Below are 19,689 nucleotides of genomic sequence, written 5' to 3' on the forward strand. Positions count from 1 at the left end.
ATTCCCAACAGCAAGGGCTTTCTGGGGTCCCTTGCCCACTTGCTTGCTTACTTGAATGCCACCTCAGCTCCTGGCATCCCGCAACTCCTGACCAGCCCCAGAGGCACCATTCACCTGGGGAGCTTGTAGCCAGGGCTGCTGCAACAAACAGCTGTGCAACCTTTGGGGAGGCAGAGATGCGAGAGGGCATCAGAAGAGGGAGGGAAGGAAGGAAAGAGGGATGGAAGCCACTGTTGCCCATGGTACCCCTGACCATCATTCAAGGTACCCCAGGGTGCCACGGCACACTGGTTGAGAACCACTGCCTTGGGTGATATTTGGAAGCCCTTCCCATTACACGTAGTTCGTTGAGTGGTTGTCTGTATTCTAAGGTGCTCCCACTTTGGTTTTCCTACTTTCCTTTCAAAAACAAAGTTTGAGAATATGAAAAGCAAGTTAGAATGACTTCAGGAATGTAGCTGCAACTTCCAGAAGACAAGGAAGGCCTCCTTCACCCAATCGGCCCCCATCCACAACAATCCATATACACCTCTTAATGGGACTTTCTACGTTGATGTTAACTAAGGGGAAATAACAGAAAGGTTTTTAATTGGGCCTAAGCAGAGGTGCCAGCTTGTGAGGGAAATTTGGGAGCTGACATTCTGCATGTGAGAACCTTGCATCACACCAAGATGTTGGGAGGAGGTAAGAGGCAGAGTCGAACACGGTGGCAGCACAGATTCAATGGCCAGCGCCTTCTCCTCTTACTGCTGCCGTTGGCTAGGGGCTGCTTCGCCCCTCCTTCCCCTCTATGGCAGCAGCAGGAGGAGGCAGCCATTGATCCCTAATTGTTTGAGCAGGGTGGGTGGGTGGACTCACAAAAAACATCGGAGGGTGGCACAAAAGGGTTGGGTCCCCAGGAGTTGGTACCCCTGGGCCTAAGAAAATACATATACTTCCCATGGTTTGATGTCTTTAATGAAGGCTTTGTGCAGATGATGTGAACACTCTACAGATTTACCTGATTGGATTAGCTGTAACAGATAATCCAGTCTTTTTTGGAATTCTGTAAAACCTTGAAAATGAGCCACAACGTTATTTTGGAAACCTATGTTTTAAGCTTCCCAGCTAAAACTTGTATTGAGAAAAACCAAAATACTGTTGTACACCACCCCAATCTCTGAGCAATGTGAGATTGTAAGGGTTCCTGGCTCTTGCCCAGTACCTGTGTTTCCTTTGGAAATGAGGCACCGCAGAAACTGTGGTGTCTTTATGATATAGAGCTTATTTACACAGATGTACAACCTGAGGCGCTGTGGGTTAAACCACAGAGCCTAGGGCTTGCCGATCAGAAGGTCGGCGGTTCAAATCCCCGCAACGGGGTGAGCTCCCGTTGCTCGGTCCCTGCTCCTGCCAACATAGCAGTTTGAAAGCACATCAAAGTGCAAGTAGATAAATAGGTACAGCTTCGGCGGGAAGGTAAACAGCGTTTCTGTGCGCTGCTCTGGTTCGCCAGAAGCGGCTTTGTCATGCTGGCCGCTTTGTTATTGCACGCCAGCTCCCTCGGCCAATAAAGCGAGATGAGCGCCGCAACCCCAGAGTCAGTCACGACTGGACCTAATGGTCAAGGGTCCCTTTACCTTTACCTTTTACAACCTTTCACATCATTAACACCCCCCAAAAATTTTTGTTTCTTCTATAGCCTCAGTTTTGGAATCAAACAGGAATCAACCATTGCTCTGTCTCTCTTATCTCCAACTTGCTGCTGCTTCCTCTGACTCCCAGCACCACAACTCTGAACCTTCCCTTTGTCATTCTAACCACCTTGAGTTGAGAGAGTGGGCCCCACCCATTTGCCGTCTCCCAGAGAGCCCTTTCCTTTGTTCTCCTGAATGGCTCATCACCCAGTCTGTCACCTCACCAGGAGGCTAGCCCAGCAATTCCAAGCTTTAGAAACCTTGCTTAAATTTTAACACTTGCTGGATCCAGGGATTGGAAGGGCATTGGCATACACAGCCTAACACCCCAAACAATACACATGTGGGGCTTTGAACAGACAAAATGCTGTTTTCAGTTAGGTGTTCTGCATATTTGTACCAATTCCACTCAAAGAGTGAAAAACACTTAAATATTTTTAATTCAATTTTAAGGTGGATGTGATAAGTTTGTGTGTGTGTGTGTGTGATTTAGAATAAATATTTGATAAGTAACCAATCTCATGCTTTTGCTCAGTTTTGGTTTGTCCACATATAATTACAAAATGACAATGTTCCATTTTGCACTAAAATAACTTTTTTAAAAGCTTGTGAATTAGGATAGCAACTTGCAAGTATTCAAAAGTGTATTGACTTGTATTGCACTTCTGAGCATCTGATAAATTATTTAATTGTCTGATGGATATGTGGCTACCAAACTATAAGGCATGAAATATGCACCATTCTTCTAATATACTGCAGGGAGACCTGTTTATAAAGTATTTAGTATTGGTTTTATAATGTACTGTTGACAACAAGAGACCGCGAAGCTCAAAGATCAATCACGTCTAGGCCGTCAGTACTAATGCTGTTTGAAGCTCCACAACATGTACGAAGGTACTTTCAAATGTCACAAAAGTAGATTGCAGCTGGGGGCGGTGGTCTCGTTTTCCTGATTTTGTGACAGCTGAAATTACTTGACCTTTGATCATTATAGGACATCACCAAAGGAGGTGGGGGGGAAAACTCAAATAAACATCTCTTGCAATCTTCCACATCATGTTTATCAAGGAACAACTGGTGTTCTGTGTTACAAATTTGGCCCAGTGGATCCCCACGTCAAGCTCATTCTTGTATCTATCATACCTCGTGTTATATATCATGCCTTGAGATAACTGTCCCTTAACGAAAGGCATTTCAGCTACTGTATGTCCATATGACTCCCTATTTGTGAGACGTACTTTAACAGATGCCAAAGCTGCAGATTAATTGCTTTGCCAAGTCCCTGGGGTGGCTGTGTAGGTGTCTTGCAGCGGCTGCTGCTGCTACTGACCATTTGATGGAACTCACTGTTCTGTGCTCTCCAGAGAGAGATTGCTGGGTTTTTGCTTACGCAGCTTTTGGTAATTGTTGATAAGGCTGTGAGGACAGTAGGCAACTTAATAAGCCCTTGTAGTCCATTAATGAGTTGCACTGTAATTCTTTGCGTGCCTACTCGGAAGTAAGCCCCATTGCAGTCAGCAGCCCTTAATCCTAGCTAATTGCATACAGGATGGCAGCATTTGATAGTTATGGAATTACTGTTTATTTCTTTAACTCATATTTGTAGATAAACTGACTTTTCAGGGGCCTGCTACATGCATGTACTTACTTACTCACTCACCCAACCAACCAACCAACCAACCAACCAACCAACCAACCAACAAACCACCCTTCATCCAAAGATTACAGGGCAGTTCACAACATAAAAATACAAATTGAGAACACAAGCTGCACAACAAGAAACAAACCAATAACACACACTCAAGCACATAGTTTGGTTTCATTGGATCTCAGTGTCATTGCAATTCATTTGCAAAGAGACATGGTTAGATCATAATAGAGCCTAATTCAGATCCTAACCAAAGTCTAAATGTGACTTAGTTCTGAGGAATTAAATATCTCTCCATGCTGAATCGGGCGGTGTCTGCTTGTTCTGCCCCAGACCTCCACACACCCATCCCATAACGGTTAGGGTTCACAACTGCACAGGAGAGGGTATATTTATTTATTTGCATTTATTTTGTTTCGTAAAAAAATAATAATTATACAGCTCTTGATTGTTGGGGACACACACCTCAAAGTGGTTTATAAAATGATTAAATTACAGCAACAGTTTAAAGCATACGAAAAGTTAAAATACTAAAACAGTTTAAACAGAATTCACCTCAACTTTCTAAGCATCTGGGGATAGCAGGCACTGAAAATACAGTGAAGGCATCTGCTTGATCTCAGTAGAGTTCCAAAGTCTTAGTGTTGTCATACTGAACAATCACGTTCTTACAAACATGGCACTCATAGAAGTGCCAGCTCTACAGATCGAAGCGATTGTGTGGGCATATGTGGAGCAAGGTGATCTCATAGGTAAGAACAACCAGTGTAGATTTCTGAGCACAGGTGTTAAATACTAACAAGGCCTCACTCCTGTTAGCAATTGTGCTGCAGCATTCTGCACCAACTACAGCTTCTGAATCAAGCCCCACATCCGAGCGCATTGCAGCAATCCAGTCTTGGAAGTAACCAACGCATGAACTTCCATGGCCAGAATTTCCTGCTCTGGAAATGGCCGTCGTAGCTATCAAGCCAGTAGCTGTTGGCAAAAGGCACTTCTAGCCTCTGAGGGTACCTGAGCCTCCAGTGACAGAGCTGGGTCCCCAAACTGCAAACCTGCTCCTTCAGGAGGGAGGTACAACCCCCGTCCACAGTGGGCAATAGACCGATTTCTCGGACACAGGAATTATTCACCCACAGTGGCTCCGTCTTGCCAAGACTGAAGCTCAGCCTGTTTTTCCTCATCCATTTCACCACTGCATCCAGGCAATGACCCAGGAACTGCACAGCCCCTCCTTATTTAGCTGTTATGCAGAACATGTAGATGTTATGATAACTGGGTGTTATCAGCAGACAGATGGAACCTCACCCCGAAACTCCTAGTGACTGCTCCCAGTGGTTTATTTAGCTATTAAATAGCACTGGAGATAAGACAGTCCCTTGCAGCACCCCACAATGTCGTTGCTGGGGGCCTGAAAATGTACATTAAAGTTTGTTTCGCATGTTTAGAGGTGTAAGGAGCTCCACCTATGGGCATGACACTCCTTCTCTGTCCACACGTTCGGTCAATGTGTGGAGGGAAGGTGTGAAACAGATTTGTGGCTCGCTGTTATTTTTCAAACAGAATTTTGAGTGCAAAGATGTCAAGGTCTACAAGAGCAAACATTCTCCACAGTTGTGGAGGAAAAAGCCTATGGTTCAAATTATCACTGAGGAGTGCTATACCAAAAAAATTAACAGGAAGAAAACCTTCAGTACATAAATTAAAATCTTCAGACTGAAGCTGAATGTAAGGCTCTTTCTTTAGAGCACGTGGATATAAAGTGATGTACACGCTTATTTAGTATAATGGCATTATGTAGCTCTTAGGTGAAAAGGTTAGAGGCTCATCAAACATGACTTTCCACCATCAAGGTAGCACTTAGAAGTGAAACCACATGTATTTAGGGTTGCCACCTGTTCATAATTTTTGTGCACTGTTTATATTTTAAGAATGCTTTCCATAATAAATAGGACATACCCCATGATGAGTTTTTGTCTATTGGTATTTAAATTTGATTGACGTCAGTTATTTTTCAAGAACGAAATTCCAAGCAAAAATAAAACATTTAACATAAATGGCAAACCACAGGGGGATGTGTTTACCTACTGTTTTAATTGAATTGAGCACTATGTCATCTATTGCTATATTGGCACGCAAATTACCTGCTTTCCTATACTACATTCAATAACTAAAATAATTAACAACTTTGTTCATAGATTTCCTTGATCACAATAAGCGTTTCACTATTCTTTTTGATTTGCTGAACCGATTGCATGGCTCTATGGGTGATGAAATGGTGGCATTGGAATGTGACAACACAACATTAGGGTATGTTAACTTTATCCTTAACTTTAAATTTGTTTAAGGGTTAAGATCCAATAAGCTTTCTCTGCCCTCCACCTGAAATTCTGGGGAATACATTATGTGCAGGTTTGGGGAGAATGCTAAATATTTAGGATTATTCTGAAGAAAAGTTAAATGGCTGGATAGGTTTGTCACATAGTCATGCCATCAAACATAGGAGCTCTCTTCAAGTCATCAACTGAGAATGCTAGTACGGTAGACTGGAAAAGAAATGGCTGACACTATTTGAATCTTATTTAAAATTACCCTTGAAAAAAGCATTGTAAACAGCTTTGAGGCAGTTCTTTCAAAGGTAGGACTCATTATAGATTTTAATTATTCTGAGATTGATCCTCTTAAGTTGGCATCTTAGGGTTGTACAGTTATATTTCAAACAAATAGAAATAGATTGTGATTTCCCTACTCCTTTTAAAAAGTGTGAGGCTCTTGTTAATTACAAGCGGGTGCCCTGCAAGAAGACGCTTGCTGCACCAAGAAAGGCAAGGAACGATGTTCAGCGGATTGCCAGACAATGTGCCAATGACTACTGGCTAAAGCTGCATCAGGGTGCTCAACTTGCTGCTGGAAGTTCTCACAAAATGTACAAATGCATGAAGAAAGTACCTTTGGACTTTGGGCTGCATTGCTGAAAACCTTGTCCACGGAGATTATCACAGACTGCAGCAAGCAGATGAAGCAATGGGCAGAGCACTATCAAGAACTGTACTTGCGGGAAAACATGGTCTTCGACACGGCAAGAGTATTGTTAGCCCAGAAATGGAAGCAAGAAGAAATTCCGACGAAAGAAGAATGGTAGATGAAAATAATGGACTAGGCAGAATTGGACAAAATGACAGGAAGGATTCGAAACCTGCGGGACCAGAGATTTGCAGAAGATAGGAAGAAGTATATGAACTATTTGAAGAGCAATTGGAACCAACAAATTACGCTAGTAGGACTACAAGAAGTTTTGTAAGGAGGAATATATGAAGTGCTACAAAGTAGAGAAAGAACAGAGATACTGGTTATGAGTTTTAAATGTAACAGGGAAAGTAAGAAATGTCTACTAAGAGATTAGATTGGAAAATTTTCAGACAGGACTGATGGAAGTAAAAAATTTTTGAATAAGATGTAAAAATATGTTTAATTACTGCTGAAAATGGTATGTTTATACACACACACACACACACACACACACACACACACACGGTCTTCGACACAGCAGTTGACAGCATCCAGACTCTGCCTGTCTTGGAAGAGCTGGGTTTCCCTCCTTCCCGTGAAGAGCTGAAGAATGCCATCGACTCTCAGGCATGTGGTAAAGCCCCAGGATGGGCTAGAATCCCAATAGGAGTGCTGAAAGCTGGTCTCAACTCTTTCCGCAATACACATCTCCACAGCAGTGTTGGGAAACACGACCTGTACCACAAGACATGCATGACTCCAGCATTGTGACCCTCTCTAAGAACAAAGGTGACCAACCATGAGGATAATAACTACTGTGGAATACCTCTGCTGAGCACTGTGAGGAAAGCCTTCGCCCCTGTAGTTCTCAACAGATTACAGTCACTCGCTGACAGGGTCTATCCCTAGTCAGAGTGTGGTTTTAGAGCTCAGAGGTCGACAGTTGGCATGGTTTTCTTTTTCTTTTTCTGAATTTTTTTTATTTGATTTTATAAGTGTCGAGTTATAACAATACAAAATGCATATTCATATTTAGAGATTTTTCAAAATCTCTAGACTTCCCACGTTCCCCTCCGTGGGTCCTATTATAAACCTTTTCAACTGCATATTATTTCATCATACAAATTTTATGTCTCTCCGTTTCATCCATAATATCTTCTACATTACAAGTGTTGTTGCAATCCTGCTAATGTTTTCATCTGCTTACAGTGGTCTCTTAAGTAAATTATAAATTTTTCCCATTCTTTATTGAAGTTTTTGTCTTCTTGGTTCCTGAGCCTTCCGGTCAGTTTTGCCATTTCGGCATAGTCCAACAGCTTAATTTGCCATTCTTCTCTGGTAGGGACTTTGTCTTCTTTCCATCTCTGGGCTAGTAACATCTGTGTGACTATCGCTGCGTACATGAAAAGTCTTTTCTGCTCCTTTGGGATCTAATTCCTAATAGAAAAGCTTCTGGTTTTTTTTAAAAAAAATAAACATTATTTTAAACATATTTTTCCAATTCATTATACATCATTTCCAAGAATGCTTTTATTACCTTACACGTCCATCACATATGGTAAAAGCTACCTTCTTTTTCTTTATCAGTCTGCATGATTTTCTCACTATTCTAGCTGCAGGAGACCTGATGAAGGCCTTTTACGTTGTCAGCCCAAAATGACTCTTCACACTGCTCAGCAAGATAGGATTGTCCACCTAAGCTCTGCAATAGGATTGTGCCCTTCCATGAGAACATGCGCAGCACTGGCCAATATGACTGCTCATCCTCAGACTCCTTCCCCATAAAGAGCCGTGTGAAACGAGACTGTGTTTTCGCCCCAACTCTCTTTGGCATTTGTCTTCAGTGGAACAGTGTGTTGTTTCATTCAAGGGAGCGGTGGTGTGGGGTGTCTGTTGAACCTCACACAACTCCATGCCAAGACAAAAGTATGGAGGGTTCTAACCCACAACACGTTGTTTGCAGGTGAGCCATCTGTTAAGGCCACTCATGCCATCTGAGGTCCAGTGCCAAGGGCCTTCTGGCAGTTCCCTCACTGCAAGAAGCAAAGCTACAGGGAACCAGGCAGAGGGCCTTCTCGGTAGTGGCGCCCGCCCTGTGGAACGCCCTTTCATCAGATGTCAAGGAGATAAACAACTACCTGACATTTAGAAGACATCTGAAGGCATCCTTGTTCAGGGAAGTTTTTAATGTGTGACTTTTTAATGTATTTTTAATCTTTGTTGGAAGCCACCCAGAGTGGCTGGGGAGACTCAGCCAGATGGGCGGGGTACAAATAAATTTTATTTATTTATTTATTTATTTATTTATTTATTTATTTATTTATTTATTTATTTTCTCTGCCCCCCTAGCCCCACACTTGATTCAGGCAAGACAGGTATTGTTGGTTAGCAGGATAGGTGGCATAGATTTATGGGTGTATAGTGTATACTAGATGTGATTTACTCCCCTTGAAAGATCAGGATAGGGCTGCTCCTAAACCTGCCTCTGCTCTTGGATATATAAGTGGCAGTGATGGCCAGGAGCACTTTTGTACAGCTTTGTTTCCCTGCTGTGCCCTTTCTTGCAAAAGGCAAATGTTTCCCTTGTCACTGATGTTCATGGGCACCCTGTGAGCTTCATAACTGCGAACAGTTGAAAGCTCTTTGCTTTTTTTAAAGGAAGTGTTAGGGGGCAAAGTGTGCGCAGGGCAAAGAAAACAGGTTTTGGAAGGGTGTGCTTTTTTAGTGGAGAAGTGGCTGTTCCAAATATCTGCAACCCTGTGACAGATGGGCATGAAGTGCCTGGGGTAGGAGTTTAGAATAAAAAAGCAGCCAGTAGGGAAAGAGTTAAGCTTGTGAGCATGCACTCAGGGCATTTGTGAGCATGCACTTGTGAGCATGCACTCAGGGCATGCAGCCATCAGAGTTTTATGACATTTACAGGTACTGTAATTTGTTCCTTGTCAGGGGTGGGCAGAATGCAAGGTGGGATCTACTGGGTTATTCACAGTAGACCAGAAAGGGTTTCTGACTCTTTAATTCTTTAGCATCAAAAGCAGCAGCAGCAGCAGCAGCAGCAGCAGCAGCAGCAGCAGCAGCAGCAGCAACAACAACAACAACAACAACAACAACAACAACAACAACAACGTCTTTTTACAGTGGTACCTCGGGTTACATACGCTTCAGGTTACAGATGCTTCAGGTTACAGACTCCGCTAACCCAGAAATAGTACCTTGGGTTAAGAACTTTGCTTCAGGATGAGAACAGAAATCACATGGCGGCAGTGCAGCAGCAGTGGGAGGCCCATCTCAGGTTATGAACAGTTTCAGGTTAAGAACGGACCTCCAGAACGAATTAAGTATGTAACCAGAGGTACCACTGTATTTCTTCTTTCAATTGGACCATTTGAACTGTAGTTACACTTTTAAGTACAAATCTACAACAGAATAAGTCATTCCTGGTGCATGCATGCAGTGGCGGAGCAAGCCGATTGGGCATCTGGGGCGGCACGCGTGTCCTGCACCCAGGAGTGTGGCACGCTCCGTGGGGCGTGAGTCTGCCTGCCTGCCTCCTCCTCCTCAGCTGCCCTACAGCTGAGGGGAAGGCGGTGGGCGGACCGTTTGGGGCAGCACGGAGCCTAAAGGCGCCCAAGCCACCACGTCACTCCCAGGAGAGACACATAGCTTGGGTGCGCTGAGGCCCCGTGGTGAGTGCCGCCCGCCATTTTGTCACCCCCCTTAGTTGTGACACCCAGCGTGGCCCACCCCCATCATACCCCCTTTCTCCGCCCCTGCATGCATGGCTTATGGGGTGAAGTAGATAATTCATTCAGTCCCTAGGCCACTCCTTTGTGTCTGATTCCACACCTCCTTGCCGCTATTTCGCACCTTGCTGTGGTTAGTGGATTCAGGGTACTTAGTGCAAAAGAAAATTCCCAAAGTGTAGACCCCACAAGCCTGAAATTCTCCTGAGCCTGCTTCATAGATCTGGCAGAGATGGGAACATTCTCAATCTCTTAACCACTGTTGTATGTTCTTTCCCCCAGCTTATCATTACTCATTTCCTTTTCAGAACTCGCCATGATAGGCCTGAACATATTGGGCACAGTGAGATGCAAAGCAGAGTTTGAATGAAACCACAATTAGGAAATAAATCAGGAATGTTTTTCCAGATTCCTCCATATGAAGGCTGTAATAGTTCCATATTCCCTTGTTCATTTATTAAAACACAAAAGATTTAAAAACCTATGGATGAAATGTTTTGGAATACTTAGTATTTAAATATAAGCTATTAAAACATGTGTAATTATTGGAAATAAATTTTCTTATAGATGCTTTTTTATATAGAGAAATTATGAGTCAGTATCTTCCAACTTACTAAAACCCAAGTCGAAGAAATATTTTATCACAGAAAAGAAGCAAGCTGCCAAAGTTTTAGGGTTGTTGTTTTTTTTGTTTGGTAATATGTGGAAAGTTAGCAGCATTATCTGTTTGGTGTATGGTTTCCTGTATGGATTTTTCTCCCTTTTTCCCCCACTTAAGACATCTGTTAGCATTTCATAGTCTAACAGATGTCGCAGAGCGATTCCTTTACTTACATTCTTGGGGGAAGAAAGTGCTGTTTGCTCTATTGAAATGCCACCTCTGAACTATTGTCACCGTGCCAGCTTTGTGTAATTTTCAAATATTATTTCCCTTGCCTTGGTAAAGGCTCACAGTACCTATCTTAGAGCCCATAAACACATGTGGCTGTTAGTGAGATTTGTGGCTGGGGAAAGGCAGAAACAGAACAAGGGTTTTAAAGCCTAGCTGTGATGCTTTGTAATCTTAACAGAAACAGCAACTAATGGTTCTGGGCTAGCCTAGGTCCATCTCACAATTAAGTTGGGATTTTATCCTTTGAAGGGACAAGCCTGCTTGAAATATGGGCAGTGAAAAGAAGAGTACTACGCTGGCAGAAATCTGTCCCCACCAACAGTCTAGCTGCAGCATTTTACGCCAGCTGGATTTTCCAGGCCCAAGAGTTGCCCAGCACAGAGTGCATTGTAATTATGGAGTCTTGAGGTCACCCGTGCAGGGAATCACTGTGGCCTGATAGGGTTGCCATAGGTCCTCTTATTCCAGGACATGTCCTCTTTTTCATGGGTAGAGTTGTCATTTGTTGTTGTTTAGTTGTTTAGTCGTGTCCGACTCTTCGTGACCCCATGGACCAGAGCACGCCAGGCACTCCTGTCTTCCACTGCCTCCCGCAGTTTGATCAGACTCATGTTTGTAGCTTCGAGTTGTCATAGAAGACGGCAAATGTGTCCTCTTTTTTGTTTTCTTTTTAGAAGATGGCAACCCTACCATGCTATCTTTGTTGGGGAGTGGCTGTAACTGGTGTGCAAGTCATAGTTGGTGTACCAGCTATAGGTAGTAGAAAGCCTCAGTGGCTAGGGTTGCCATTGGAGCCTCCAGTGACTAAAAAATATGGCTTAATCACAGAAGGAACAGGTTCATAGTTTGGGCAATCTTCTGGATCCAAACTCCCATCTAGACACATCATTCCCAAAACCCCAATATATTAAGGGCTGGCAGCAGCTCTGAGGCGAAATGGAATAACCATGCCCAAGCTTGATGAATCATAGAATCTTAGAATTGTAGAGTTGGAAGGGACCACGAGGGTCATCTAGCCCAACCCCCTGCCATGCTCGAACCCATGACCCTGAGATTAAAAGTCTCATCCTCTTCCAACTGAGCTATCATGTTTGAACTCTTTGTAAAAGCTCATGCTTTTAGCCCACTCTTCATCACAAGAGATCCCAGGGTGGGATACAGTACAGTGGTACCTCGGGTTAAGTACTTAATTCGTTCCGGAGGTCTGTTCTTAACGTGAAACTGTTCTTAACCTGAAGCACCACTTTAGCTAATGGAGCCTCCCGCTGCTGCCGCCGCGCTGCCGGAGGACGATTTCTGTTCTCATCCTGAAGCAAAGTTCTTAACCCGAGGTAATATTTCTGCGTTAGTGGAGTCTGTAACCTGAAGCGTATGTAACCTGAGGTACCACCGTACCTCAATTTGCAAATAACACCCACCAGTAAAGGTAAAGGTAAAGGGACCCCTGACCATTAGGTCCAGTCGTGACCAACTCTGGGGTTGCGGCGCTCATCTCGCTTTATTGGCCGAGGGAGCCGGCATACAACTTCCGGGTCATGTGGCCAGCATGACTAAGCCACTTCTGGCAAACCAGAGCAGCGCACGGAAACACTGTTTACCTTCCCGCTGGAGTGGTACCTATTTATCTACTTGCACTTTGATGTGCTTTCGAACTGCTAGGTTGGCAGGAGCAGGGACCGAGTAACAGGAGCTCACCCTGTTGCGGGGATTCGAACTGTCGATCTTCTGATCGGCAAGTCCTAGGCTCTGTGGTTTAACCCACAGTGCCACCCGTGTCCCTAACATCCACCAGTACGATACTATAAAAAAAGAGAGGAGATGAACATAGAACTAAAGAAACCTAAACCATTCCTTCCTGCTGCCTGCTATCAACAGCATCCTGCAAATGCCAGAGAGTGGATAAAAAATGTTTACATGTCCATATCAACCAGAATCAAAAGAATAGTATTCTCCGCATTTGCTAAAATGCGTCTTTCTATTTTGCTGAACCGGTTCCAGGCATACACTTAAGACACCCTCTAAAAAGTTATCTAAGTTTGGCTATGTGGACTCAAGGAAGGGCTGATTGTCATGCGGTGTGAAGGACGCATTTTGTTGTTTTGGCAAGAACAGGGACAGTTTTGTCCTCACAGGCCATTAGATGAATACCAAAGCGTGTCACATGAAAAACTACTGATCTTTAACCCAGCAATCTATTTAACCAAGCCTAGAAAATGAATAGTGAATAAGGGAAGAGCAAAGGCCAGTTTACTGTCATTACAGATTATAGAATCTGTTAACAGCTGCAGCAAGCTGAACTCTGGGAATTACAGGTACTGTACAGTAAGTCAATGGAGCGAACGGAATACGTAACAAACACATATAGCTAGAAAGACATATACTGGACTATATGTGTGCCCTATATCTTCTAGTTCATCCAAATATATTTTCCACTAGCAAACAGAAGTGTTTTTAATGCATGGCTATGTTACTGGGTGCTGCTAAAAACCTGACATTTGTTATTTGTTGCTTAGTCATTGTGGGAGAATAATAATAATAATAATAATAATAATAATAATAATAATAATAATAATAATTTTATTATTTGTACCCTGCCCACCTGACTATGGGTTGCCCCCAGTCTACTGTTCGGTACTCTAGGAGTTGTCTTGTGGTGTATGAAACAGGTGAGAGCTGCCCTCAAGGGTTTTCGAGTAAGATGCCACAAATATGGCATGCAACTCTGTTTCTCTATTCCATGCACTGAAGGGGGTTGGACTAGATGACCTCTGGGGTCCCTTCCAACTCTACAGTTCTATGATTCTATTCCACCTGAATCAGGACGGGCGGGTCAGGCATTAGACCGTTGCCTGGAGGTGGTGATGGACTGGATGTGGAGCCAATAAATAGGAACAGGATGCTGGAAAGACAGAGGTGTTGTGTGTCTGAGTTCTTGAGTTTGGGAGGTGGAAAATGTCATGTCCTCAGCTGAGTTGCACTCCCCTAGAAGGAACAGATCTCTAGCTTTGGGGTGAGGGGCTCCTGGATTCAGCCTTGCCAATGGAGGCACAGGTGTCTCTGTAACTAGGAATGCATTTTTCCAGCTTCGGTTGGTTTGCCAGTTATGGCCCCTTTTGTACAGAGATAACGTGGTGTTGGAGGAAACTCTTGAGAGTCCCATGGACTGCAAGAAGATCAAACCTATCCATTCTGAAGGAAATCAGCCCTGAGTGCTCACTGGAAGGACAGATCCTGAAGCTCCAATACTTTGGCCACCTCATGAGAAAAGAAGACTCCCTGGAAAAGACCCTGATGCTGGGAAAGATGGAGGACACAAGGAGAAGGGGACGACAGAGGACGAGATGGTTGGACAGTGTTCTCAAAGCTACCAACATGAGTTTGACCAAACTCCAGACAGGAGTGCCTGGCGTGCTCTTGTCCATGGGGTCACGAAGAGTTGGACACGACTAACGACTAAACAACAACAACAACAATGGCTTGGTACTCCCTGCTCTGATTACTTCCAGAAGGGTTTATATAGCAATGTGCTCTATGCAATGCTATCCTTAAAAATGAGATTGAAACTTTTAACTGCTCCAAAATGCAAGATGACTGGCTGGGGTCAGAGGAGGTTTTTGGTGCCACCAAAACAATGCTGTAGAACGGAGCGTGAGAGGTGGTGGTAGGGCACTGAATTTTAGTGTCACACAAGGCGCTGCCGGAACCCAAGAGTGCAAAGCCCACCGCTGCTGGGGTTTCCCTTCAGAACTCAAATAACTTCTGTTTTGAAACAGCTGCACTGGTTGGCAGTTCATTTCAGAGCCCCCATTCAAGTGCTGGTCTTTAAAGCCTTAGACTCCCTGGGGAGCAACTCTGCCAAAACTGAGAAGCAAGGGGTGGCGCAATGGGGAAAGGGTGGCTGAGTGGGGAAAACAGAGCAAACAAGGCACCCCACTGGAGTGTCTGAGGAGAAAATGGGGGAAGGGGGGGGAGAAATTCAGCTCTGTCAGCGGTGGCTGCATTTCGCCCCCCGTCCCCCTCAGGCTCACTCCCCGCTCTCTCTCTTGCCTGCCCACCTCCATGCATGGAGGAATGGAAGTGTGGGCTCCCCAGCCCCATTCTCAGCACCATCTCGCTTGTTCCTAGACAAAGGGAAGGCCCTGCAAAACAGGGCTGCTATGCCCAATAGCAATTTGAGGGTTCCAGATCGGTTGCCATCCCCACCTGCTCCCTCTTGCCCCCCCCCCGCTCTCTGCCCATCAGCCACAGCCTTTTGTTTCTCCCCCCTCGTCCTGTTCTTTCTAGCCATGCGACAATGGCCTTCAGGCAGGTACAGGGGTACCTCGGTTTAAGAAGAGTCCTGTTTAAGAACAATTTGGTTTACAAACTCCGCAAAACCGGAAGTAGTGTCCCGGTTTGCGAACTTTGCCTCGGTCTATGAACGGAATCCAAATGGTGGAAGGGCACCGGTCGTGGGAGGCCTCATTAGGGAAAGCGCGCCTCAGTTTAAGAACGGTGAGGATATGTAATAAAATTATTTAGATTTTTGTGCTTCACACTTCAACAGTTGTTGTTTTTTGCCTGCTGCACAAAAAATTGTGAGCCTGCTACATTTTTGGTTTCCCATCTCTTATGTAAAGGCCCTTAAACTTTGTCCATGAGTGTGTGAGACAAAGGCTTGGTTTAGTAATGTTCAGAATGTTAACATGCTAAATGTAAAAACACAGCGTCTCGCTGAAATATCCTTCCCCCATCAAACTGCTGCTCAGGATACTTCTCCGTGTTTAGTTAATACAGGCATTCATTGTGATCTCCTAGATGTTAGGAAAACAAATATTGTAAGGATCAGTAACATTCTAAAATGATCAGTTGTGGGAATTCATGCTTCTAGGAAAACAGCATTCTGTCTTATGCTGCTGGCTGTATTGCATGGTCTCCCCACAGTCTTGTTAGTGCATCCTAACTGAAATGAACCCCCCCCCCAAAAAAAACTAATTGGATCTCATTGAATGTACATGTACAGTACAGTTATAAGCATGTAAGATACAAAAAAATCTGCAATTATTTTCCTGATTAATAGCTGAAGTATAGGACAAAACCTCCATATACTTTTAAATCCTTTTAAACAAATGCTTTACTGAATTTTAAAAGTAGTTACATGTTACACATATTGACATCCAGGAACTGACAAAATGGAGACAAAAATGAACTAATATTTGAGCAGATGTAATATTTTAAATATTGTAAAAATGATTGTATTTAAAGATATGTATCAAAGAATTGTGACAATGATTGGAAGTTTCTTGGGGGTGGGGGGGAAAGAACACCATTGTGCCACATAAGACTTTAATCCAGAGCTTTCCAAACTTTTCATGCTGGTGACACACTTTCTAGACATGCATCATTTCACGACACAGCAATTCAGTTTTAACTAGCAAACCGGAGGTTAAACTTACCCCTTATAAGAGCGTTTACGTGACACACCCGCACACAGCAGCCGGAACACTAATGTGTCGCGACACACAGTTTGGAAAGCTCTGCTGTAATCTTATCCAGAGGTCTTTTCATTGAGCATCAGCACTGTTATACAATCGAAAAATGTGGTGTTAACAAACAAACAGTTTGGACAGTGCTTTTATTATGCTTTACTGAATATGGTAAAACGCTTAATACAAAGAGCTAGTCTTTAAGTCTTTCAGAAAGATAAGTAGAAATCTGTTAAAGTATAACATGGCCCATAGCATTTCACTCAAAATCTTGTGACACTAAATGCATTGTCCGTGATGTTAGTTTGTAGCATTTTGTGATTACTGGAGGTATAGGGGGGGGGGGGGGACGACGACTGTTGTCTGGTGAGTTAATACACAGTTACCTAGGTTTGTTGAGACAGTCTCTTGGGGGTGGGGGGGAATTCACTCTGCTTGCACCAAGGGAAGTGGGATAATTAATTTCAAAGGGAAATATTAGCATCAGGGATTGGACTTTGAGAATATTATTTGAAAACAACCTAATGTGTCAGTTTTTGCAAGATTAAAGGCCACTCAAATGTTACAAATTCCTATACAGAAAGGATTTCCATAGATGAATGAGCAGGCAACCTATATATGAATCATTACATGCATGTATTTTGTTGCATTTACACACACTTAGGGGACACAGGACACCCCGTCCATATGTAGTGAAATCTATCCTTGTGTGTTCTCACATCTGAACACCCACATGTGGGTTCCGTATGAAATGCTGTTTGTGTTGGAATTTGCGAACATTTGAAATACACCTAAGGCAAGGTGCCATAATGTCGTCCAGCCTGGTCTTGTACGTTTTTACTTGGAAGTAAGAGCTCTGTGGAGCTTCGTGGAGCTCCCTTCCTCTAAAGTGGGTTTGGGTGCAGTTTTTTGTGTTAGCACTGCAGGGGGTTGCAGTTACCCCTTAAGTGCTTTGCAGCCTACGTATTGTTCTGCAAAGACATCTGGTAGGTGCTCCTTCTATTAGGAACTATTTACTGCTTTAATAGGAATGTACTTAGTGGTACGGAAGGTTTGCAATGTTTTATTCCGTTGGTTTCCTCCGTATTGTATTAGCAGTCATTTCCCCCACACTCCCCTTGCAGTTTCAGTTGCATGCCATAATGTGGCCACTACATGATAGGCTTATTGGATGCCATGTTCTACAGCTGTTGAGGTTCTCCCCCCCCCCCATCTTTGTTAGGTAGAATTTTAGGCTGCTGCCCGGGAAGACCAGATTTGGATGTATTAGCTAGTCAGCCTAATAACCCTGTACAGACTGTATCGATTTTCTAGGAGAGAGTTTATGAACTAAATAAACTTGGAGTTGGTGTCTTAATAAACTGCTTCTCTCAGACTGTCACATTTAGTTACAGAGCTGCGCAGTTTGGTTGGTGCGGGGGTTTGGGGGGGGGGAGAGAAGGCTAATTCTGTTACAGATTGTTCACAGCAGGGTCTCCAAATTAGCCCTTTGTTTTGTAATGCCACCTTGCTTGGGCTCGCTTTGAGCACATTTCTCAGTTTTACCCTAATGAGTTGCAACACTGATAATGTGGCTGATGATCTTTCATTGATTTCACTATCACTTGCTTGTCTGGTAATTGATCCGTTGCTGAGCCTCTAGTTAATTATATCGGCTTTGACATGGCCCAGTCCACGGGGAATTTCAAGTCTTGCAGAATAACAGTTTTAATAAAAGAGTCTATTACTGCAGGTGCTTGCTGCTGCATGCCACTTGGTTTTTGTGTGCGTGGGCTTTTTCCTCCCTCCCCCTTTCTCTCCCTGGGAGTGGAGAGGACTGCAGGACAGGAGTAAGGGGGGGGGGGAGAGGAAAGGGAGAGGTGGGGAGACAGCGCACAAGAGATGCAGAGAGGAGGAAACTGGCTACTGACATTCTCCTTAAGCCTCCCACAAATAACAGCCATTAGTGGGAAGGTCAGGAGCTGAGCAGGCAGCTCGACTAAGGCACTGAGTACCACTTCAGAAAGCAAGAGGCTAGCAAATTTTAGAGGGAGTTTAAGTGGGTAATAGCTGGCTCTAAAGGTACAGCCACTGTTGGCACAATTGACTCATAGGGGCTGTTTTCTCCCCCCCCCTTCTTCTTCTTCCTCCTCCCCTCCTCGTTCCATGCAACAAGAATATTTTTATTGACCACAGGTGGACTTAATATATTTTAAGGCAACAGTTCTTTGGGCTCTTGTTTTTGTTTCTCAGATATTGAATTTGCAGCTTTTGAGACTGGTTTTTGTGTGCGTGCGTGTGCTTAATGGTGGTGAACTGGAGGGAAGTTTAACAGAAAAGCTTTCAGGAGATGCCAGGATCTAAAGGGGAAGACACATTTGTGTCAACATAGCGTTTGCTTTCTCATCTTTCCTCATTGCACACTAATGACACATGGCTGCCACTGAAGCTTTCTTGTGATTCTTTTGTTGTTTTGTGAGAGAGTGAGGTTTATTGTTGTTCTCCAGTTAAGGGAGAGCTTGCGAGAGTGGTACATTTGTCCTCTCAATTTGTAGATTTTATTAGAAGATGAATGTTCCTTACACATTAAGTTGAGAAAAACTGGACTCTTCTCCCCCATTTCTTTTAACCTGACTTGGTGTTGGTGGTTGTTGATTTTTTTATGAGAGGGCATGAATTTTGTTTTACATTTTTGAAGTTGCAGTGTTTATGTAATCCATGTAGGTGTTCTCTCCCTCTCGCTCCTCCCTCCGGTTTTTCCTCATAGGAGACCAAAGTACGTAACAGTACTGGGAAAATGCAAAGTGCATTGTTCTAAATAGAGCTTGGTTTTTAAAAAGTAGTTGGTGGCAGTGGCTTTCGGTTTTTCATTGTATCTAGCCTATGTTAACAATCTTTACGCTGGTGGCAATCCTAAAAGGAAATGCTGCGGTTTGTTTTGTTTTTCTGGATAGAGTTGCCTTTTTATTTTGTTCATTTCACCCACTCCCTTTTGTGATCTGAAAGGTTATTGTATATTCCTCATCCAAGAACTTTAGGTTTTTTAAAAAATAAATAAATCAACTTTTGATCTTTATGGAAAAGAGAGAAGACACTTCTCTTTCCCCCGACTCCTGCTCCTTGAGGCATTTTAGGCAATTAACAGGGGAAAACAAAGATGTGAGAGATGAAACATGCATGCAGTTCTTTCCTAGTTTTCTTTTTAAAAGAAGTTGGAGATCGTCTTATTTCATCCCACCCCCTTCTTTTTTGGTAAGAGCTTTTTTTTATTGTTTAT

At 43.6% G+C, this 19,689-nt stretch overlaps 1 protein-coding gene across 9 annotated transcripts in view; it reads left to right on the forward strand.

Annotated features, from left to right (window-relative positions):
* Positions 1-19,689, forward strand: part of BNC2 (basonuclin zinc finger protein 2) — a 418,715-nt gene that overhangs the window by 101,602 nt on the left and 297,424 nt on the right. For 4 of the 9 annotated variants that reach the window (XM_081176206.1, XM_081176200.1, XM_081176207.1 and 1 more), the window contains exon 1: positions 18,615-19,664. The exons of 3 other annotated variants lie outside the window; for them this stretch is intronic. In XM_081176206.1, the coding sequence (XP_081032332.1) occupies positions 19,488-19,664 (177 nt within the window). In that variant the 5' untranslated portion in view covers positions 18,615-19,487. Of the gene's footprint in view, positions 1-18,613; positions 19,665-19,689 lie in introns of those variants that run through there. 2 more of the 9 variants (XR_014003285.1, XM_081176198.1) reach the window with 2 other exon arrangements.

This window comes from Podarcis bocagei, assembly GCF_964188305.1.
Source record: "Podarcis bocagei genome assembly, chromosome: 17".
Classification (NCBI taxonomy): domain Eukaryota; kingdom Metazoa; phylum Chordata; class Lepidosauria; order Squamata; family Lacertidae; genus Podarcis; species Podarcis bocagei.